General features: G+C 39.5%; 1 protein-coding gene, 1 long non-coding RNA gene and 1 pseudogene across 6 annotated transcripts in view; 1 reads left to right on the forward strand and 2 right to left on the reverse strand.

Moving 5' to 3' along the window:
- The window catches only part of LOC126511328 (uncharacterized), a 120,482-nt gene extending 106,131 nt beyond the window's left edge, over positions 1-14,351 (forward strand). The window contains exons 2-3 of the long non-coding RNA XR_007594663.1: positions 1,676-1,849; positions 14,216-14,351. This is a non-coding gene — a long non-coding RNA (uncharacterized lncRNA). The remainder of the gene's footprint in view (positions 1-1,675; positions 1,850-14,215) is intronic.
- Positions 1-24,092, reverse strand: part of Mroh9 (maestro heat like repeat family member 9) — a 77,522-nt gene that overhangs the window by 25,254 nt on the left and 28,176 nt on the right. For 2 of the 5 annotated variants that reach the window (XM_050158390.1, XM_050158389.1), the window contains exons 11-19: positions 23,761-23,926; positions 22,304-22,449; positions 20,772-20,909; positions 18,921-19,041; positions 16,510-16,647; positions 14,623-14,799; positions 1,653-1,805; positions 1,418-1,534; positions 761-863 (exon numbers count right to left, since the gene is read on the reverse strand). In XM_050158390.1, the coding sequence (XP_050014347.1) occupies positions 761-863; positions 1,418-1,534; positions 1,653-1,805; positions 14,623-14,799; positions 16,510-16,647; positions 18,921-19,041; positions 20,772-20,909; positions 22,304-22,449; positions 23,761-23,926 (1,259 nt within the window). Of the gene's footprint in view, positions 1-760; positions 864-1,391; positions 1,535-1,652; positions 1,806-14,550; positions 14,800-16,509; positions 16,648-18,920; positions 19,042-20,771; positions 20,910-22,303; positions 22,450-23,760; positions 23,927-24,092 lie in introns of those variants that run through there. The other 3 variants (XM_050158391.1, XR_007594661.1, XM_050158393.1) reach the window with 3 other exon arrangements.
- LOC126511259 (protein FAM133B-like) lies at positions 17,619-18,676 on the reverse strand (annotated as a pseudogene).

Genomic DNA, 24,092 nt, shown 5'->3' on the forward strand with positions numbered 1-24,092 from the left:
GTCTTCTTTCCCTCCCCCCACCCTGCTCTGTGAATATCACAGATCAGAATCCAAATGCCCATCTCGGTTTAGTTGGTCATGTATCTGGACTGTCCTAATTCTCTACAGGGTGATATGACCATGAATGTCCTCAGTCCTTTCTGTTCTTAATGGCCTAGGGTCCTAAATATGGACAAGGGGAGACCTATCCCCAGCCTTGGAATTCCAGACTCTCACAGTGAGAATGTCATGAAGAAAACCACCACTGCCATTGGTCAGTTTTGTCCAAGATCAAAACTTCAGTTGTCTTCCCCTCTGAGTGGCTTTCTGGGTTTCTCCCATATATATTTTATTTCTAAATTTTACTGGATCTTTAGCTCTTCCTTATTTTTTGTTGTTCATAGTTACAGGCATTCAGATTGTGCTGAACATGATGCTTAAGTGAAGTTTTAAATCACTCTTGCTATTTAGATAGTGATATTAGGTAGTGGAGGGAATGATATCATATTTTGAAATCTTATTGTTCATCTTGTTGAACACATTTTATGTAATAAGTGACCAGACAGATATACCTACTCTGTGATGTAAAATAGAACTTGATTGCAATCACACATACTAACCCCATTCATCATATTTATCTTTATATTTATCATATTCATACTTATTCACCATGACAGGTATTGTCAATCACAAAAATTTGTAAATATTTTAATGAATAGCTTCAACTTAAACCCTATTTTATACATTCAAAGACAAATTAAGAAAAAATAAATTTATTTACCTACTAATATAATGGCTCCTCTTTTCAGAAAGTATCGAGAGCTCCCCAGGAACCCTAAGGTGTCAGATATTAAGTCTGTAATGTAACTCTCATAAGAGGGAAGCTAGGAATAAAACAGGAAAATTACTTTCTTAACTGTTGACAAAACATTTGTGCTTCCTCTAGAAAATAGTCAGTGAGAGACCTTAATTACTTAATTGCTAGTATGAAGACCAATATAAAACTTGGAGATTTGTCTGTATGAATTCTACTGTTGGGGCTGCTGGCAAGGATTAGTCTCTTTATCATATCGTTCCTGATGTTTCTAATCTGGAGTTAGCATCTTCTCATCCCCACCTATTTACTCTTGTTCATGCTGGGTTTCAAAAGACCAGCTCATGCAGTCATGGCAAAATAATTCCCATTTTCCTTTGGTGATGTAGAGTGTTCTACTCAAGTTTATGACCTCCCAAAGGACAAAATGGGAGGATGATAGAATGATCAATGTTGAAAGTGTGAAAAATTCTCTTTCTTACATCTAAATTTCATACTGTAAATGTAAATATTCCCTTTTCTTCACATTCTTTCTACAAGCGCCTCCTGTTCACCCCTGCACCTTTCACCGTGTGTGTAAACTTAAAGTTGTGCTCACAATAGTTAAAGCAGAGGCCTGCTTACAAGGTTGTTGCAGATGCTGAGAACCACTGACTCAAAATTGTAATTTTCCTCTTGGAGCAGATATGATGTTGACCATTTTAGTTGTGAGACACAGATAGTTAATGTATATCTGCAAGCCTGAAAGAGAGAAAAGATCAGTGAGATTTGATTTGTTGTTACGTAAAACACTGTGCTGGGTTTAATTGGGAGAAATAAGATCATGTAAAAAAAATTAAAGAAAGAAAAAAGCTCTTACATTCGCAATTCTTGTTTCTGTAGACTCCAAAAACAGGATCATGGGCACAAGGCTTCCTAGGATTATATGGTTCAGCATCCATTTGTATTGATTCATATCCACAAGTAATTCACCAAAGTGACGAATGGCCATGCACTGAATGCAACCATTAACCTGGAACGTGCACAGAAGAAAAGACCAAGACTTCAGTTGAGCAGGTCAGTGCTACTCTCTTTAATGGTGGTACATATATGCAGCATACATACATACATACATACATGCATACATACCTGTCATTTTTAGTAAAGATTGGGCTTGTTAGAGTTTCTTTTCATGATAAGATCTGACTAACCATTATCACAATAGCCAAGATATAAATGTCCATTAATAGATGAATGAACACACAAATAATCCGAGACATAATAAAAAATAAAGATCATCACTGCAACAGTATAGCTAAATCAGGAGGACATTACACCAAGTGGACTCAGCTGGTCATAAAAAAGAGTGCTTCCTGATCTCACATACTTTGTCTTCAACTTGAACTTACAGGAACAGAGGCTCAGGTGTTGTGGGATATTTTGATCACACTCTGACACTCCCAAGACTGTCCATAAAGTTTACTTTAAATCAGAGGGCAGAGCAAGTTCTTAGATGATCAAATTAGCCATAGAGGTATTAGAGAATGAAGGACATATATAGAGAGACACAGGAAGTGGTAGGGAGGGGTTTGGAAAGATTCTCAGCCCTTTTTGGATCAAGGAATATAGAGCGGAGGCCACTGGTTGCTTCTCCTCTGCTTCTTTGATCATTCAGGTTCTTACTTTGATATCTGACTCTCCAATTTTTATTGATAAAGAATAATTAGATAAATGGTTAAAACTTGTGTTCAACATAGGGCATGAGATCACAAGGCAGCCACTCTCTGCTATGGCTAGCTTTCCCACCCTCCCTTCATGCCCTCCATGGAAACCTGGGATTTTCCCATTGCAACTTCTCTATGGTAGCCTCCAGCTGATGCTGGATCCCCAAAATTATTGAAGTTAGCCACCCACAACATTCTGTCATTCTGGTGGCTGCAAGCCTTCATTTCCCACCACATTCTTTTGTACATCCCCCTGTGTTGTCTTTTCAGGCTACTGGCTCCTCCCCATGGGCTGTGGGCTTCCCCTCAACACCCTCATTGGGCTATTACCACATCAGGTGGGCCACCTTGATACTACTCAGGCTTTTACTGCTGCAGCCAGTGCCACACACTCTTAGACCCCAGGTACACGCTAGCAGCAGCAGCTGCTGCCCTTGGCCAGGCTGTGCACTGCCTGCATTCTCTACCCAGCTGTGCAGTGCAATAACAGGCAGTCTCACACTTCATTGTTATTGTCAGCACATCTGGTGAGACACCTGGGAATTTTTCATTTGTTTTTCGAGACCAGATGGGGATTTCTCTGTGTAACAGCCCTGACTGTCCTGGAACTCAGTCTGTAGACCAGGCTGGCCTTGAATTCACAGACACCCACCTGTCTCTGCCTCCCTGAGTACTGGGATCAAAGGTATGCATATGCACCACCACTGCCTGGTGACACTTAAAAATTCTTAATTTAATTAATTATTTAATTGAATTAATTAAAAAAAAGAAAAAGCTGTTGCCCTTGTTAAGAATGGGGAACAAAGGAATGGGACTGAACCAGCTACCTAAAACAGAGAGCGAACAAGTTCCACCCAAGAGCAGAAGCCAGGAGCAAATCCAGCCCCAGAAGCCAACCCAATCCAGGGACACTGGTGGATCAGGATTGAGCCAGGGACCAGATCCAGAGTCAGAGATCTCCACAGAAGCAGGTAAAGGGGAGTACCCACTAAGCGAGTGAGCCAGAGCTGGAGACCACTGAGGGTCCGGATGTGAATCTGAGACCTTCAAGGGAGTAGATGTAAGCCAGGATCCCAGTGGTTCTGGGCATGAGTCTAGGACCTCCCAAGAACTAGGCCTGAGCCTGGACCTCTGCTAGCCTGGGTGTGAGTGAACCTGGAACCTCTGGGTCTGAGCATGAGTCTGGGACTTCTGAAGGAGTAAGCAGGTCCTCTGCGGGTAGGGGCACACCTGAGCCTGGAGCCAGAAACTTTCCAGGTCCAACTCCAACCCAGGGACTTCTGCAGGAGGGAATCCAGACCAGGATTTACAGACACAGGGCAAAGCAGGTAACCAGGCCACATTTCCCCTGAGGCATGGAACTACACCTTGGGCAACAAATTCTACAGGAGTGGCTCTGAACAAGCTACCTAGGACAGAGAGAGCCTGAGGAAACAAGCTCCACCCAGGAGCAGAAGCCAGGAGCAAATCAAGCCCCAGAAGCCAACCCAGTCCCAGAACACTGGCGGATCAGGATTGAGCCAGTGACCAGATCCTCCACCGGAACAGGTACAGGTATAGGGAAATAGACCAGAGGCAGAAACCTTTGCAGGACCAACTCCAAGCCAGGGACTTCTGCAGGAGGGTTTCCAGACCAGGATTTACAAAAAAAACGGGGCAAAGCCTGCAACCTAGGCCAAAGTAGGCCTGAGACAGCAAACTGTAAGGGAGCAGAGAAAAACACAGAAGCACTGAGTTATCTCCAGGAACACAGAGTAACCAACAGGGTAATTACAACTGTGACACTGACTGTACCACAAGGACCAACCATCTGAGCTTTGGATTCACTGGCACCTAGAAGATTATTCAACAGAATCTCAGACAGACCCAATCACACCTATTAGAGGAAAAGATGAGTAGACAAGGTAAGATCACATGTTACACCACAAAGAGCGGCACAACACCAGTAAAACCTAAAGACCCTACAACAACAAGACCTGAACAACTAAATATGGATGAAGCAGAAGAAAATAACCTAAAACATAACTTCAAGAGAATGTTTGAAACTCTAAAAGAGGAAATGAGAAATTCCCTTAAAAAAAATGGAAGAAAGGGGCTCGTCCCTGACCAGCAAGTGGCCCTGATCCTGTACCAGAAGACCCATCGGAGAGCATTTGAAGGAAGAGATGGGCAGGCACCAATGCAAGAATTCTTCCAATAATCTGAAAAACAACATGATAACACCAGAACCCAGCGAACATACAACAGGAAGACTTGAACACCTTAATCCAGAAGAAGTAGAAAAAATAGACATTATGAACAGGATGTGAAAAACTCCCTCAATGGAAGAATGGATAAAGAAAGTGTGGAATGTATATGCATTAGAGTACTACTCAGCAGTCAAAAACAATGACATCTTGAATTTTGCATGCAAATGGATGGAAATAGAAAACACTATTCTGAGTGAGATAACCCAGACCCCAAAAGATGAATATGGTATGTACTCATGCATCTGTGGACTCTAGCCATAAACCAAGGTCGTTAAGCCTATAGTTCACAAGCCCACAGAGGCCACACAAAGCTCTCAGTTGCTACTTCTGCCCCTTTGTTCTCATGGATTGGTGGCAAACAGACCATGAAGAAAAAAGGAGCCCCACATTTGAAGATGAGATAGTTATAGTTACAGTTTTCCTTGTTACCAAATTCAGAATATGAAATGAACTGTACAGGTAGGAAAGTGGGAAGAGTCTGGGAGGAGTTGGGAGAGGGGAAAATATCATCAAAGTATATTGTGTGAAAAAAATAAATAAAAAGAAAATTCAGATTGTGTAACAAGTGAGTGTCTTAAATATAGGAAGATAGGAGGTAAGAACATTTAAAAAATATAAACTAGTATAATCTGTGTAAGGTCGGGGAGTCATTGTATAAAAGCACTCAGAGTTGTGTTGGGCATGCTGTGTTCAGTGCTAGAGTCCTGAAAACTAATTAGAAGTTTGCACATTGGCACACAATTTAGATTCCAAGGAATAGTTGTTCCAAGTAGGGAAAGATAAGGAAGCTGCACTATTGCAAGTTGGAGTATGAAACTAATTTAATCAATTACATCAATATATGTTAAGGAAGTATTTATGATTTAACCTTGAACATATTTTTAAAATATACCAACTATTTTATCAGCTATATGACCTTCTGTGAATAATGATCTTGTTTGCCTCAGTTTCCTACATGGAAAATGGATAAAATAAGAATACTCAAAATGCACAACTCTGTGGTGAAATTCTGTTTAATTAAAATTTTAGCTGTTTTCATTTACATTTACTGAGTGGCTAAAGATGTTGAATATTTTAAACATATTTCTCAGCTATTTATATTTAATTTTTGAAAACTCTGCATAGTCTCATACCTCAATTTTTAAAATTGTTACTTTCTTATGAATAGTTTTTTTTTTAGTTTTTTTTTTGTATATACTAGATACTAACCCTTTGTCAAATATATAGGTCCTAAGGATTTTTTCCATTATGTAGGCTGCCTTTTCACTAGAATGATGACATCCTTTGCTGTACAAAGCCTTTCATTTTAATGAGGTCCTACTTGCAAATTGCTGGTTTTAATTTCTACACTGTCTGAGTTTTATTCAGAAAGTCATTTCCTGTGCCAATGAGTTCAAGCATATTCCCTACTCTCTCCTCTATCAGGTTCAGGATATCAGATTTTATGTTGAGGCTCTTGATCCATTTGGAGTTGAATTTTGTTCAGTGTGAGAGATGAGAATCGAGTTCCAGTCTTCTACACCTATCTATCCAGTTTGAACAGCTCTATTTGTTGAAGATGCTATCTTTTCTTCAATGTATATTATTAGCCTCTTTCTCGAAAATAGGTATTTATAGGAGTGTGAGCTTATGTTTTGGTTCCTTAAATCTATTTCATTGATCAATATGTCTTTTTTTAAACATAATTTTATTGATTCTCTAGGACTCAATAAAACATCAAGCACCCCAATCCCATTCCTTTCCCACATCTTTCCTTTACTCTTGTAGCATCTCCCCTCAAAGAAGATTTTAAAAATTAATTAAAACAAAATAAAACAACAAAAACAAACAAACAAACAAAAGCCACATTGCTTCTCTGCCTTTCCTGCCTCTCCATCATCTCTTCATTTATTTTAGTGGCATTGGGAGCTGTGTTGTGCAATGCAGTAAACCCTTTTGTTAAAACAGCTTTATTTGTAAATGCTGATTGTAAGATTGGACAGGTTCAAGGACTTTGGCCTCTAGTATACCATCAATACTGAACCTTCTCCAAAACTCCCTTCAGACATCTCGTTGTTGCCTTGAGTCATGCAGATCCTATGGCTATGGTTCTTCAGGACTGGTACCTTGCATGTTCCAGCACGTCATAGATGTGCTAGATGCTGGGATGGGCCAACTCAAATCCCTGGATATGGGCCTGGATGGTAGTCAAGTTGATTAGTCAAGGCTGCTGTGACCACGAGAGGCAGAATCAGCTCCTTTTTGTTAATGCCAAGGCCATGTTATTTTAACTGTGTAGTGTAGCTTTAAGTAAAGGATAGTGATAGCATCAATATTTTTTAAGTGGTTCAGGACAAATTTGCAATTCTGATTTGTTTGTGTTTCCATGTATAATTTAAGGTTAATTTTTTAATTTCCATGAACAATAGAGTTTAATTTTTGTCAGAATGGTGAAGATTAAGAATAGTTTTGACAAGTGCTGCTGTGGATGTGGGAAAAGAAGACACTTATTTTCCACTGGTGGTTCCTCTGTGGAAACCAGTGTGAAGGTTCCCCCCCCCACAAACTAGAAATATATCTACCATGTGATCTACCTATATCACTCTTGGGCATATCCCCAGAGGACTCTGTATTTCTTTTATGGAGGTTCTTGTTTATCCACATTTATCTATTCACAATAGCCAGGAAATGGAAACAGCCTAGATGTCCATCAACTGGTGAATGGAAATGTAGTATATTTACACAACTGAATATCATTGATCTATTAAGAAAAACAAATTATGAGGCCCAAGGCAGTGACCTCCGTAAGAGCAGATATAAGGGAGCAACTGCTGAGGGAGCAGGCCAAGCCAGAGACCTCTGTGGGTCCTGACCCAAACCAGTGATATCTGTGGCAACAGGCCTGAACCAATGACCTCCACTGGAGTAGGCCTGAGCCATTGACCTCAGTCAGAGCAGGCCTGAGGCAATGACCTACATAGGAGCAGGTTTGAACTAGTGACCCCTGCAGGAGCAGGCCCAAAACAACTCATAGGAGTATGTATGAGGGAGTCACCACTGAGGGAGCATAGACCTCTGTGGGACTGGGTGCCAATCAGCAACCTCTGAGGGAGCAGGCCCAAACCAATGACCTTCACTAGAGAAGGCCTGAGCCAGCAACCCCTGCTAGAGCAGGCCCAAGACAGCCACCTAAACAGGAACAGCACTAAGCAAGCAATCACTGTGAAAGCAGGAATGAACAACCCTTGGGATTGCAGAGCAACTCCAGGGAGTGCTGAATGACCTCTGGGAACACCAAGTGACCTCTGGGGTGACTGGAACCATGGCCCTGACTGCACCACGAGCAGCAACCATCTGAGCCTTGGATATACTGTCACCTGGAAAATTGATGGCCAGAGACACAGCCCAAGCTACACCAAGACTTGAATAACCAAATATGGATGAAGCAGAAAGAAATGACCTAAAAATAACTTTAGGAGAATGTTTGAGGCCCTTAAAGAGGAAATGAAAAATTTCATCAAAGAAATGGAGGAAAAGGCAAAAAAAGAATTGGAAGAAATCAACAAATTCCTTAAAGAAAACCAAGAAAAAGCAATCAAAAATATGAAAAAAAAAAAACTAGTCAAGGCTTGAAAACCGAAATAGAGACAATAAAGACACAAGCCAAGGGAATTATAGAAATAGAAATTATGAGAAAACAATCAGGAACCATAAATGCAAGCATAAACAGTATAATACAAGAGATGGAAGAGAGAATCTCAAGTGTCAAAGATACCATAGAGGAAATAGACTCATAGGTCAAAGAAAACGTTAAATTTGACAAAAGCTAACCACAAAATATCTAGGAAATATGGGACACCATGGACAGAGTAAACCTAAGAATAATAGGGATAGAAGATGATGTCCAACTCAAAAGTACAAAAAATAAATTTGACAAAATCATAGAAGAAAACCTTCCCAACCTAAAGAAAGTTATGCATAAGAAGATACAAGAAGCTTACAGAACACCAAATAAAATGAATAATAAAAAAGTCCCCTTGCCACGTAATAATCAAAACTTTAAACATACAGAATAAAGAAGGAATATTAAAAGCTGCAAAGAAAAAATGGTCAAGTAATATATAAAGGCAGACCTATCAAAATTACATCTCACTTTTCAATGTAAATAATGAAAGCTACAAGGTCCTAGTTAAGTGTTACAATCAATGCTAGCCCAAACTCTACTATACCCAGAAAACCTTTCAATCACCATAGGCAGACAAAACAAGATATTCCATGACAGAACTAGATTCAACCAATACTTAGCCACAAGCCCAGCCCTACACAAAGTACTAAAAGGAAAACTCCAACCCAAGAAAGTTAGCTAAGTGCACAAAAACACAGATAATAGATGATCTCACAGCAGTAAATCCCAAAGAAGGGAAGAACACACATAATAACATCACCAATAAGGAAAACTAAAATAACAGGAGCTAGCAATCACTGGCCATTAATATCCCTTAATATAAATGGACTCAACTCACCTATAAAAAACACAGGCTAAAGATTTGATATGCAAACAGAATTCATCCTTCTGAGGCATACAAGAAACACACCTCAACCTCAAAGACAGACATCACCTCAGAGTAAAGGGTTGGAAGAAATTTTCCAATCAAATGGACCTAAGAAACAATTGGATAAAACTGTTGTAACATCTAACAAAATAGACCAAACTAAAATTAATCAAAAGAAGGACATTTCATATTAGTTACAGGAAAAATCTATCAAGAAGAAATCTCAATACTGAACATCTATGCCCCAAATACAGGGATACCCTCACATGTAAAAGAGTCACTTCTAAAGCTTAAATTACATATTAAACTCCACACACAAATAGTAGGAGACTTCAACACCTCACTCTTCCCACTGGACAGGTCGGTCAGACAAAAAAAAATGAACAAAGAAATAAGGGAACTAACAGATGTTATGATTCAAAGGGACTTAACAGACATTTATACAACATTCCATCTAAACATAAAAGAATATATACCTTTTTCTCAGCATCTCATGGAATCTTCTCAAAAACTGACTACATACTAGGTAACAAAGCAAACCTCCACAGATACCAAAAAAATGGAATAACCCCATGTATTTTATCAGATCACCATGACTTAAAATTAGAATTCAACAGCAACACTAATTCCAGAAAGCCCTCAAACACACAGAAATTAAACAAATCTGATTCACCAATGGGTTAAGAAAAAAAGGAAGAAATTAAAAACTTTCTAAAATTCAATAAAAATGACCACACAACAAACCCAAATTTATAGGACACAAGAAAGCAGTGTTAAGAAGAAAGGTCATAGCACTGAATGCCTACATAAGGAAGCTGGAAAAATTCCACACTAGTGAATTAGCAAAACATTTGAAAACTCTAGAACAAAAAGAAGCAAACTCACCTAAGAGAACTAGATGGCAGAAAATAATCAAATTGAGAGCTGAAATCAACAAAACATAAACAAAGAAAACAATAGAAAGAATCAATGAGACAAAGAGTTGGTTCTCGAGAAAATCAACAAAACAGAAACCTTTATTCAAACTAACCAAAAAGTAGAGAGAATATCCAAATTAACAAAATCAGAAATAAAAAAGGGGACATAACAACAGACATGGAGGAATCCAAATCCAGAGAATCATTAGGTCGGTCATATTTGACAAACTTGTACTCCACAAAATTGGAAAACTTAAAGGAAATGGACAATTTTATGGATAAATACCACTTACCAAAATTAAATCAAGACAAGATAAGCAAATTAAACAGACCCATAACCACTAATAAAATAGAAACAGTCATCAAAAGTCTCCCAACCAAAATAAACCCAGGGCCAGATGGTTTCAGCACAGAATTCTACAAGATTTTCAAAGAACTTATACCAATGCTCCTCAAATTGTTCCATACAAGAAAAACAAAAAAAAAACATTGACAAATTCTTTTTATGAGGCTACAATTACCCTGATACCCAAACCACAGGAAGATATTACTAAGAAAGAGAATTGCAGACCAATATCACTCACAAATATTGATACGAAAATAATAAAATATTACCAAACCGAATCCAAAAACACATCAAAAACATTATCCACCATGATCAAGTTGGCTTCATCCCAGAGGTATAGGGATGGTTCAACATACAAAAATCTGTCAATGTAATCTACCATATGAATAAATTGAAAAAAAAAAAAACTCCACATGATCATTTCATTAGATGTTGAAAAAGCCTTCAACGAAATACAAACTCTCTTCATAATAAAGGTCTTGGAATGAGCAAGAATACAAGGAATATTCTTGTAACACAATAAAGGTAATGTACATCAAGCCAACAACCAACATCAAACTAAATGGAGAGAAACTCAAAGCAATCCTACTGAAATCAGGAACAAGACAAGGTTATCCATTCTCTCCATATTTATTCAATTTAATACTTGCGGTTCTAGCTAGAGCAATAAGACAAAAAAGAAAATAAAGGGTATACAAATCAGAAAAGAAGAAGTCAAACTCTCACTATGTGCCGATGATATGATAGTGTACATAAGTGATCCCCAAAATTCTACAAAGGAACTTCTATAACTCATAAAGACCATCAGTAATGTAGTAGGATACAAGATTAATTTAAAAAATTCAGCCCTCCTCTACACAGATGATGGGCTGAGAAAGAAATCAGAGAAATATCACCCTTAAAAATAGCTACAAATAGCATAAAATATTTTGGAGAACTCTAACCAAATAAGTGGAAGACCTATGACAAGAAGTTTAAATATTTGAAGAAAGACATAGAAGAAGACACCAGAAAATGGAAAGACTTCCCATGCTCTTAGATAGGTAGAATTAACATAGTAAAAACAACAGTTTTACCAAAAACAATCTATAGATTAAATGCAATGCCCATCAAAATCCCAGCATAATTCTTCACAGACCTTGAAAGAACAATACTCAACTTCATATGGAAAAGCAAAAAACTCAGGATAGTGAAAACAATCCTGTACAATAAAGAACTTTTGGTTTCAAACTACTACAGAGCTACATTACTGAAAATAGCCTGGTTTTGGCATAAAAAAACAGACAGGAGGACCATTGGAACCAAATTGAAGTCCCAGATATTAATCACATACCTATGAACACATGATTTTTTGTCAAAGAAGCAAAAAATATAAAATGGAAAAAAAGCATATTCAACAAACAGTGTTGGCATAACTGGATATCAACATGTAGAAGAATGAAAATAGATCCATATCTATCACCGTGCACAAAACTAAAGTCCAGATGGATCAAAGACCTCAACATAAAATCAACCACACTGAACCTCATAGAAGAGAAAGTGGGAAGTACACATGAACACATTGGCACAGGAGACCACTTCCTAAATAGAACCCCAGTGGCACTGACACTGAGAGCAACAATTACTAAATGGGACCTCCTGAAACTGAGAAGCTTCTGTAAAGCAAAGAACATGGTCAACAAGACAAAATGGCAGCCTACAGAATGGAAAAAGATCTTCACCAACCCCACAATGGACAGAGGACTGATCTCCAAAATATACAAAGAACTGAAGAAATTTGTCATCAAAAGAAAAAATAATCCAATAAAAAAATTGGGGTACAGACCTAAACAGAGATCTCTCAACAGAGAAATCCAAAATGGCTGAAAGACACTTAAGGAATGCTCCACATCCTTAGCCATCAGAGAAATGCAAATCAAAACAACTCTTTCATCTTACACCTGGAATAATGGCCAAGAACAAAAACACTAATGACAGCTTATGCTGAAGAGGATGTGGGGTAAAGATGGAACTGGTACAGGCCCTTTGAATATCAGTACAGCGATTTCTCTGAAAATTAGGAAACAACCTACCTCAAGACCCAGTAATACCAAAATAATTACACGGAAACTGTATTCATTTAAACACTGCTTGGCCCATTAGCTCTAGCCTCTTACTAACTCTCACATCTTGATTAACCCATTTTTATTAATGTGTTTAGCACCACGAGGTGGTGGCTTACCGGGACGATTCTAACCTGTGTCCATCTCGGAGAGGAGAGCTATGGCATCTGCCTCATTGCCTTCTTCCTCCCAGCATTCTGTTCTGTTTACTCCACCTACCTAATTTTCTGTCCTATCAAAAGGCCAAGGCAGTTTCTCTATTAACCAATGAAAGTAAAACAGACAGATGACCCTCCTCCATCAGTAAGCCAGACCCAGAAAGACAAATATCATATGTACTCACTAAGTGGCTTTTAGACATAAAGCAAAGAAAAACCAAGTCACGGGCCACGACCCCAGAGAAACTAGACAACAAAGAGAACCCTAAGAGGGACATACATGGATGTAATCTACATGGAATGTAGAAAAAGACAGGATCTCCTAAGTAAATTGGGAGCATGGGGACCATGGGAGAGGGTAGAAGGTGTTGGGAGAAGAAGGGAGGGGAGCAGAGAAAAATATATAGCTCAATAAAAAAGACAAAAATGCTTGTTTTTTTTTTCAGATTATTCAGCATATCAGATATTTACATCAAGGTTCATAACAGTAGCAAAACTTACAGCTATGAAGTGGCAACACAATAATTGTATAACCGGAGGGGGTCACCACGACAACATAAGGAACTGTATTAAAGGGTTGCAACATTAGGATGGTTAAGAAACACTGGTATCCATGAAGGAAATCTCAAAGCTAAAGAAACATTGAAACAAAACAAAGTCTTATATATTAATAACAAACATTTACTTGAGGTACTTTGTACAACTTTGTAACCTTGTAGCAAAAACAGTGCATTTTCATGGAGTGCCATAATACAGAACAGGAAAATGACTTCAAAGCAAAATTTGAGTGAAAGAGAATTTTAAGTCCCTACTGTTTGACAAATCAGTTTCCAACTGAAGGATTTTTTATTTGTTTTTATTCTTTGACAGTTTCATATGTGTATGATGAATTTCAGTCATTTTTATCTCCTGTCATTTTCTTCTCTCTCCTCTTTTTGATGAAGACCTTGTGTTCCTCTGCAATTCTTCTACTTTCACATCTCATTTGTGTAGTGACCCCTGAATTTAAGAAAGGCTGCTTGCATGAGTGTGGGCAGGAAGTTCCTTATTGGAGCATGGGTAATTTATCAGTGGCTATGCCCCTGAAGAAAGCTACATCCTTTTCTCTAGACACCACTAACTGGCTTAGTCCCTCAGGGGAGGGTGGCCCTTATGAGCCCTTCCTCCTTCCTCGATGACATGTTGACGAGCTTAAATCTTGTGCAGGTCTTTTGTGCCTCTCCACAACTTCAGTAAGTTCATTGGCACAGTGGCCATATCATGGCCAGATGATATCATTTTTGCAACACTCTGCTCCAGTCTCTGGTCCTTGTGTTCTTTCCAGCCCCTCCTATGGGATGTTCTCTAAGCTTTAGAGGGGTGAACAAATAAACTCTGAACTTTATAATAGACCTACTTCTGTGACTGTTTTACAGGTTGAGAAACTGATGCACAAAGACTCTGAAGAAATATCTGTTATCACCATGATATCAAAGGTAGAAGAGGGATTAACACCCACACAGCCCAGGTCCAGTGTTGTTGTTTTTGTTTTTGAGACATGGTTTCTCTGTAGCTTTGGAGCCTGTCCTGGAACTCACTTTGTAGACCAGGCTGGTCTTGAACTCACAGAGTTCCTCTTACCTCTACCTCCTGAGTGCTGGAATTAAAGGCATGCACCACCACTGCCCAGCTTTCAGTGTTAATCAGTGTATCCACTAAGCTGAAATGTATCCAGGGACAGATAGCTGTCTTATGCCAGCTTATTCTAGGATATAAGATCATCCTGCCATCTGGGGCACAAAAGCTAATGGTTTTAAACAGCTAATCACATGATGTCACTCACATGATCCATAAGAGGGCAGTAGCTGGAAGCGATCCTGACACACACTGTGGAGTACATGGCCTTGTCCAGTTTGTTCAAAATGTTTCGGAGAGTGAGCATTGCCCGGATGATAACAGTGTGCTCTTTGGAGAGAAAAGCATCCAAGATTGGGAGTAACAGGTTGCAGACACTTTCTATCTATGTAAGAAAAGAAGAGAATGGTAAAACTTTGGGACTAAGAGACTTGAACGGATAATTGGTATGTATGCTTCTGAGTTTAGCGTGTCAACTCACAAGTCCTCTTTAAAACCGTTAAAGGTTTTTGTAAACTAAATGCTGTAAAAAGTCATTGTTAAAAAGGAATCACATAAATTTATAATTAAGTATAATCAAAAGTAGTATTAAATGTGATCAATTCTAACATCTTTTGCTAGTATGTATTTTAATATTTTCTACATACTTAAGGCTATTTATGAACTGTATGTGGATGGTTGGAAGAATAAATAAAGCCATATTATGCATTCCTGCACAATTCCATGTTTTATAACATGCATTTGAAATGAACCATGGTAAGGATATTCATATTAGAAAATTTTTTTATCTGGTTTTTCAGAGAGTTGGTACTAAATATTTAACCAACATATCTGGTAGTGTGGTCTCTAAACATGAAAGTAAAATGTTTAAAGAGAGGAACTGAAGAGCCCCAGAGGCAATTCAGAGCCAAAGAGAACAGAAGGGAAAGGAAAAGAGAAGTGGGAGATACCAAAGAAGCAAAAGATTAGCTCTTAACTATATATATATATATAGTCAAGAGTCACGAGTTAGGGACTGAATCCATGCCTAATGGTACCTTTGTCTTTCAAAGAAGTTTAGATCTGTATTTCTCCATTACTGTCCTTTTTACCTTGACATAAAATCTCCCTGTTATGAACACCATGAAGAAGAATTTTGGAGAAAGCAGCAAATAACTTTCTGTTTAATAAAGGAGCAAAAATAAACCCTCTTATTGACTTGTATGGTTTTTTTAAGCATATGGACCACAGCTCATGAAATTAAAAATGCAAAAATAGTTATCCACAAACAGGCTTGAAGGCTAAGATCAAATAGATAAAGATTTATTTTTAGGTCCACTATTGAATCAGCAATGATTTGTGGGTATCTACAGATTTAGGATCGTGCAAGAGACTTTGAAATTTGGAATTACAATATATGGGTCCTGATTAAATTTATTAGAACTGGAAAGCTACTCACAAGAGCTTGTGAGAAATGTCTCTCACAGTCACCTGGGGACCTGAACAGACAGACCTGTGGACCACAACCCAGAATTTCTGGTTCTCAGGCTTGAGGAGGGCACAGCAATTTGCATCTGTAACAAGTTTCCAGGTGAGTCTGATTCAGGTGGTTCAAGGACCAGACTTTGAGCATCACCATTAGGGAAGAAATGCTCCTAGCTGGGATGGGCTTCAGAGTGAGGAGCCTGCTAGAGGTCAGAATATTTAGTGAAGTCTGACTTGAGGTGACCGTCCAAAAGGGCAAAGAATGCAATCACGTATAGGTGAAGGGAGAATGTCATAAATGGATGGAAGAGGTCTGGTGGGTACCCCAAGAAAGAAGTCAATGAGAACACAAATCACAAATATATAGAGAGAATGGACAGGTGTCTATGATTTGACCTGTAAGAGGGGTACTTACTCTGAGCAATGATGCTAAATAAATTCTGAGCACAAGACATGGCTTTATGGGAAAAATATAAATAAGGTGGACAGAACCCACTAAGCTGATATACATTCTCTCTATTCCACTGAGTTTCAGACTTTGATGGTTTCAGCAGTACAGAAACTAAAAAAAGCATCAACGTTTCATTGCAAGACATCCAATCGTGACACACATCACACCCCACTCACATACTTTGCTGAAAACGGGTGCCATGCTTGCGATTTTCTGAAGGCTCATTTTGCTAACTGAAGGATTGGAATCATTAATCCAGTTTCTGAAGAGAACCAAAAATTCCTCAGGTAATGATTCCTTGAAGAAGTTGTTCAGTAACTTTAATAAAAAACAATGCAGTTAATACATTAATGAGTAGTCAGGACTCCTTCCCACCTCCCCTTTGACTTCATATATCTTTTTCTTAAAAAAAATTACTAAGATTCTGGCAACAGCTTTATGTAACAAGATATAGCATATGAGGCCTGTCTGTCAACTTGCTTGTGGCAAAAAGTCTTAGCTTCAATATGAAGCTATTAAAAACAAAAACCAAAAGTCCTGCTTTATACATGCAAAATATCTTGTGTGCCACTAAACATAGTAATAAACTTAAGATAGCAAGAGTACGCGGTTAAAGGTTAAACACTGCAGCCTAAATAAAATCTATACAAAACATAAAGTAGCTCTCACTGGCTACTTAACCCCTTCTGACTGGTTAAAACCTGCATTAAACATCCACTTTAGAATTGTTAGCTATCAGTTCAGAAGGTACCATTGTCTACTAAACACTTCCTCTCCATAGTCAAATTGTAGGCAGGATCAAATCAAATGACATAACACAATCTAACCCTAAAAAACATTCAGGCCGGTATTACTGAAGTGGAGGTAAATACCAGAGCTGTGGGGCCTTTCCAATGCTGCAAAGGGCCAAGTATCTCTGGGTCATTCAAAGCAGCATACAAGGGATCTCATTAACCTCAGTCAACGGCAGGACTGATGGTGTCCAGCTCTGACCTCCCAGGGAGCATGGCGACTGTGTCCACAAAAGTAGTGTGAGAGCAAAGGCACGCTGTTCTGGTAGCTAAAGAGATAACAAACTACCCCCCTTTAAAAGCTCCTTCCCCAAGTGAATCAAAATATACATGGGGAGAAATTAAAATACACTTATCTACAGCATAAGAATTTTGAAATATTACTGTAACCCCTACTTTGAAAATTTCCCTAGAGTCACCTCATTATTTCTGGTCACATCTTGGAGATGGATTCAAACTGTTTCTGTTGACGTATCCTTAAGTACATCTAGTAAAAAAAATTAGCTTTATTTCAAATAGCTGAACCGCTAGTATGACTGCAAAGTATGGTTTCCCAGAGTCATCGAGCACTGGGAGAGGAGGAAAAGGTGTTTAGGCAGCAGGCAACAATCATGGCCTTTCATACAGCAGCATTCTAGTGGCTACTGAGCAGTCCAGGACAAGTCTAAACACAAGGGAATTCATGCACGTTACTACGTATGCCGCAATCCTCACAGCTCCTTCAATGTTGCACCCTGTAAGGGACCCTGGTCTTCCTGATGCTGTGATGAGTCTGAACTGAAGCTGGCAGCCTTCTTCTTCTTTTTTTTTTTTTTCTTGCTGTGTTTCTTATGCTTTCTTCTCCTTTTGGCTTTATCTTTATCTGTTCTCTCGCGCGCTTCCCTGCTTTTCTTCCTTTTCGCCTGCACCTCTTCACACTCCAACTCTGACAACGACTCAGAAGTCAGCTCTATCTTCATACAGCTTTCTTTATTCGCTGAGTCCTTTAATGTCCTTTTCTTTCTCAGTCACATCCTTTGACTTCTTTCTCGTGTTTGAACCGTTCTTGCTGTCCGAGTCGGAGTCCAACACTGAGCTCTCAGGAGACTTATGGCAACGACTCTTCTCTTTCTTCTTCTTCTTTGTTTGTTTCTTATCCTCATCTTCAGAATCTGAAGAAGTGCTGGAAGAATCAGAGCTCGCTGAAGAAGATGAATACCTACCAGATTTCTTTTCTTTTTTCTTTCTCTGTCTTTTTTTTTTCTTTTCGGATGAGCTCTCATTTCCACTTAATTTTTTCTCTGTGTTTTTCTAGTTCTTTTTTCCAATTCTCATTCATTTTTTTTTCTTCAAATTCAGCCAAAGCTTTGGAAGCCTTATTTTCTTTTCTAGTTGTTCCTTTACTTCCTCCCAGGTAGGCCTTGGTCGATTCATATAATCCTGGATTGTTGGCTCTGAAGATTGGATTGGACCCCTTGATCAATTCATGTAGGTGCGCCTTTGTGGTTAAGCTGTGACTTCAGGGAAGTCACAAACTTCCGTGGGCACAGCACTCTGGAACACCCCAGAGCCCTCATCCCTGCATCCCCTGCCCTCTGCGCTAGGGTTGCATGGCGCCTGGACCTCGGCCTCTTCCCACCGGTGGGCCTCACAGCAGTGGGGAGAGCAGCCCTGGGGCTTCGACTTTATATATCTTTTACTTTATTAAATTTTCATGAGAAAAATACTTAGGGAGATGAGATGCAGGAGTTTTGGTTTAAGTTTATTCAGGGAATGGGAATGAAAGAACACAGTTGGTCACAATGTGCTATTAAAACTTACTTCAGCAAAGAATATTATTGTGACGATACTGTCTTCTGATCTTCTAGGACCTTCTACTGCAATCTTGTAGACATAATGTAGGGTCTCTGGGAACTGTGGGAAGTTACATTCACTGAGAGTTCTATAAAAGAGCACGAGACACCAAATTAGCAGAGAAGAGAAATATCCTGCATTAACAAGGACAAGGACAAGCTATCCATCCTTACTGTTGACTACCCAGGTTAGAAAGAAAGTCCTTCCAAAAAATACCCCAATCTAAGGTAAGCTTCAGCATCACTACGAAGGTAGAGAGAAATAATTCTTTCCTTATCATCATCCCTTTTCTTTTATCTCTTATTTTTTTCCACATTGAGAAGTCTTATTTTTACATAAGCATCTAGCAGTCCTTGACCAAAGAGAGAATAATGGCAATCCAAGGTAACCACACAGGCTGAAGGTCAGCCTTTTGGCTTTGGATGATGCTCTTCCTTTGGTGACAACTTTGAGGTACTTCAGAGAAGGGACAGTAAGTTCAGAGTCATTAAATCATTTTCCAGGAACACTTAAGAGTTTTCTTCATAAACCATCCTGAATCCAATTGGTAGAGGTAGGATATTCAAGAGTCATATAACAGCTTTTCATTTCAAATCTCATGTCCTTTGGCTAAACCTGTAAATGTGCATTCTGAACAGATAGAACTCACAAATATAGTTTTACTCCCCAAGTGATGTTGCTACCTGTGGAGCACATTTTGCTTAAATAGGCATTAGTGGCTGCAGGCTAGACTGCCGGCAAGGCAATGGGCCTTATTTCATAGTCTTATAGTGAACTTTGAAAGTCTGAAAATTATCTTCGCCTGTATGGGATCATATTTTAATGGACTGTCTATATTTTCCTTGCATTCCTACCTTTGAAAACACCTGTTTTTAAAGTTTCAAAAGGTCTAGTTTGTCAAAGTCTATAAGGATAGAAATCGATTTCCCTACGCAGTCCTGTTGTAAGAGCTCATGCAGTTGTGGGATTTTTCTTAGAACTCCATCTTTCTCCAAATGTCTATATAGTCAAAGTTCATGAAAAGTAGATCAAAATGATAAAACTTACTAGCTACATTCATTAATAAATGCTATGTATTTGGAAATGATCTAAGTCATATGATGTGACTTCTTTTATCTGTTAGGTTTTGCCAATTAAAAAAATCTACATAAATATAGTTTTCATTTAAAAGCATATATCCCTAAAGTACATATGCCCATACAGTTACAGTTTGAGAAACATCTAAAGCCCATGGGCCACAGAAAAAGTATTCTCTGAGTCAGTCACAACTACAAAGACTCTTTCATGACACCAAGACCCTGTATTCTATGAATTCTTGAATATTTTTGTGATTGTCAGAAAATCGGATTGTCAGAAGGGTTAAATAAAAACAAACTGAACAACTCTTTAAAAATATTTCTACTGCAAGAAATTTTTTAAAAAATGTATGTTCCATTGTATTTTCCAGAATATGCTTTGCTTACTGGGTATGGACCTTGGGTAGATTTTTCTAAAACTAGAAGGCATTTGGCACTTTTGAGTGTCCACAGAGCAGAGATCAGCTAAAATCAGAGAGGAAAGCATCACATTTATCTTAAGCTCTTTGTATGTAAGAGAGGCTATTTTACGGGTGGATGAAGAAGAAAAGAAAGGAGGAACAAAGAAAAAAAAGAAATTATCTCAGAATAAATCTTTTAAATCACCAAAAGATCAAAAATAAAGTTTCAATGTAGGCTGTTAGGGAACCTTTTGGGAATGTGTTCCCACATGAGAGCCTGGAGGTAGATGCAGAGGAGAAGATGGGGAGCTAGAGTCCTACCCAGAGTGCCCTGTTCTTACTTGGCAATGACTTGGATCCCGTACTGGTGATCCATGACTTGAGAAAACTGGTCCCAGAAATTCTTTTTCTCTAGAGCATCGTGCACTTCTTCTAGTCCAGAGCAATTCAGCAGAACCTTCAGGCCATCTCGTACGTAGCTGAGGCCCAGAGAAGAAGAGACAGTCTAAGACAGTGACCCACACATAACTGAGTACATGCAACTTGACTTTCCATCTATCTCAGCAAGGATACAGTTTTAGAGAGAAGGATGCTTCAGAGGATGGTAATTGTTAAATGGTTTTCATCTTCCCTGATGAACAGTGTGTAGAAGGAGTGGCAGGTTGCGTTCCCGGCACCCGGCCTCCTGCATAGCTAGCTTTACACCCAAAATAACAACACACAAATTGTATTCTTTTAAACACTGCCTGGCCCGTTATCTGTAGCCTCTTATTGGCTAATTCTCACATCTTGCTTTAACTCATATTTAGTAATCTGTGTAGCACCACAAGGTGGTGGCTTATTGGGAAAAAATCTTAACTTGTGTCCATCTTGGAGAGGAGAGCTATGGTGTGTGTCTCACTTCCCTCTTCCTTTTAGAATTCTGTTCTGTTTACTCTGCCTACCTAATTTTCTGTCCTATCAGGCCAAGCAGTTTCTTTATTAATTAACAAATGAAACAACAGCTAGATAGAAGACCCACCTATGTCAACAGTGCATGGATTGCAAAAGTTAAAATATAAAATGGTAGCACATAAAATTTAGGTTGAATCACATTAACAAGCTTACTATCTTACCCAGAAATGTAATGACTTGGTAGAACTATCATTTTTCTTTGGTTGTTGTTGTTGGTGGTGGGGGTGATATTCTAAATAAGCAAGATAGGTTTCTGTGTTCTTAAGGGTGGGTTGGTGTGTATCTTTTTTAGAGGACAATGAATGGATTAAGTATCTTAACAAGATCAGCTGTGCTCTGTTTGGCTTAGATGGTCATACAAGACACAGCCAATAACTGACAGCTGTACTTTGACTTTCCTTTCAGGGCAGGAAAACTAGCTTTGTTGTCCAAAAGGAAATGGTGACCTTTATCCTGAAACAGAGGGCAGTTGTCACACTGCTCTCATCCACATCATATCCACATCAAACTATGATAGCTTTCCAGTTTACAATGAATATTTGCACTCACTCTTCTGTTTTGTGTGTGCAGCAACTCTGAGAGGTTGCTATCGGAGCATATGGAATGGCAGAGTTTGAATGTGTCTCGCTTTGGATCGAATGGCCCTTTCTGCTTCTTCCTCTTCTCATTGACCTGACAGCAGGAGCGATGGGAACAAACTGTGTTCTGAGCTCGTGACTCTTCTTTGTGGTGCATATAGAGAGGAGAAGTCCTAGTGAATGGTCATGTCCTCAACATGATTGCTTTTCTGAAGAAACGCTACCCTTAGAGTATAATAAATGTGAGCAGAACCTCCCACGGTCTTATAACAAGTCCCACACTAGCCCACGTGAGATGCTGGACCCTTCTCTCTCCATGACCCCAAATAGCACTCTCTTACAGAGGTCTGTCCTTGGCCGTGTCTTTTAGAAGCTGGCTGCAGTAGAAGAGTTGAAGCATGAGGGCCATCAGGAACTCGGGGAAAAGCTTGGTCACCACTTTCCTATAGGAATTCACAGGTAGAAATGTGCACAGGGCCTGGGATGCCTATTGGGGAAGAAAAATTGAGTTAAAAAAGGCAACTGTCTCCCTCCAAACATCATACAGAGGGCAAGAAAGACTGCACGCCTTCCCAGACTTCTTCAGCATGCATGCGTATTGGTTAGCAGAACCTGGGCCAGGCATTCTTGGTAAGGAAATTCCAAGGCACTGTTACTGGTTCCCTCCCAGCCACCAAATTTGTGGGAAGAAAGCTGATCCTCACGGAGGGCTTATATCCTAAGGTCTCCTTCCTGTGTAGCCATGAGGAATAGTCTGACTAGTAAGCAAAGTCTTCATTAGGTTTCTTAAAATCCCAGGGAAGTGATGCAGTCAGCAGAAGGTACAACAAGTCATCCTTGAATCGCTTGAACCCTGCATAGTGACCTGACAATACCCGCTGTCATCCATACGCACATCCCAACACCTCATATCAATAAACAATGGCACCTCTGTTCATTACATTTTTCTCATGGCCCAAACATCACCACACTCAAGAGGAAACGGGTAGGCAGAAATGATATCAGTACGGACACGACCACTGAAGTTTTTATGACTTAGCTGGTGGCTATCTCTCTAAAGTCAAGTACAGGTCTGCCCTTGGGTAGTTCCCTCAGATTCTTTGGCCTTATGGCCATGTCAGTTGCATCCTGACAATTTTGAATGTAATTGGTCCCCATAAGCTCATAGGAGCAGATTAGGAGGTGTGGCCTTGTTGAAGTAGGTGTGGCCTTGTTGGAAGAAGTGTGTTACAGTAAGGGTGGGCTACTCCCAGTGTCACAGTCTGCTTCCTGTTGCCTTCTGATCAGTGTGTAGCCAGGACCATGTCTGCCTGCATATTGCCAGGCTCCTGACCATGATGAGAACCTCTGAACTGTAAGCCGCCACTTGAATTAAATATTTTCTTTTATAAGAGTTGCCGTGGTCATGGTATCTCTTCACAGCAATAGAAACCCTAAGTAAGACAACAGGATTTGTGTTCTGCTGTCTGTCTTTCCAAGATGCATATAAGTACTATCTTGAACCATCCCAGGATTCTGGGTGTGCCATGTCCTACTTACCTTAAACCATCCCTGTTACCCTGTTTCCCTCACATACACTACCATATATTTATATCCTGAATATAAATATTCATTCCTTATCTTTGTATCTTGGCAGATTACACGTGCTATTATCAAGATGTATCACACAATAAATGTGTTTTAGGTGGATGCATGCATGAAGGAGACTGTGCCGAGGAGGCGTGGCCTAATCAGTGAGGATAGGGGATTCACCATCAGGAGGACAACAGGGAGCAGAAACACTCATGGCAGCATTTACCGCCACAGGCATCAAGTTGGTGGCATCCAGGGAGAAGCGCCTTCTTTCTACCAGGGTTTCCTCCAACTCCCCAGGCTTTCCTTTCAGTATCGACAAGATCGTCTTCAGCACTTGGGGCGCAACACTTGACTCGGTGCTCGCCGCTTGCCACATCAGAAGCAGAGCCCTGCAAACACAAGGTGTTGAGACCCATGCTTGCTAGCGGCTGTTTTTAGTTCTGTGCAGCCTGTAGAAGGGAAGAGACACTCCCTCCCCCACAGCATAGGAACTGTAGAAGTGAAGCCCTGTGATTTTTCTAAGCTCTTTTAATGCACTTGTTAGAGCTGTACTGG

This window comes from Alexandromys fortis, unplaced genomic scaffold (assembly GCF_014885135.2).
Source record: "Alexandromys fortis isolate MF-2015 unplaced genomic scaffold, M_Fortis_MF-2015_v1.1 scaffold_97, whole genome shotgun sequence".
NCBI lineage: Eukaryota > Metazoa > Chordata > Mammalia > Rodentia > Cricetidae > Alexandromys > Alexandromys fortis.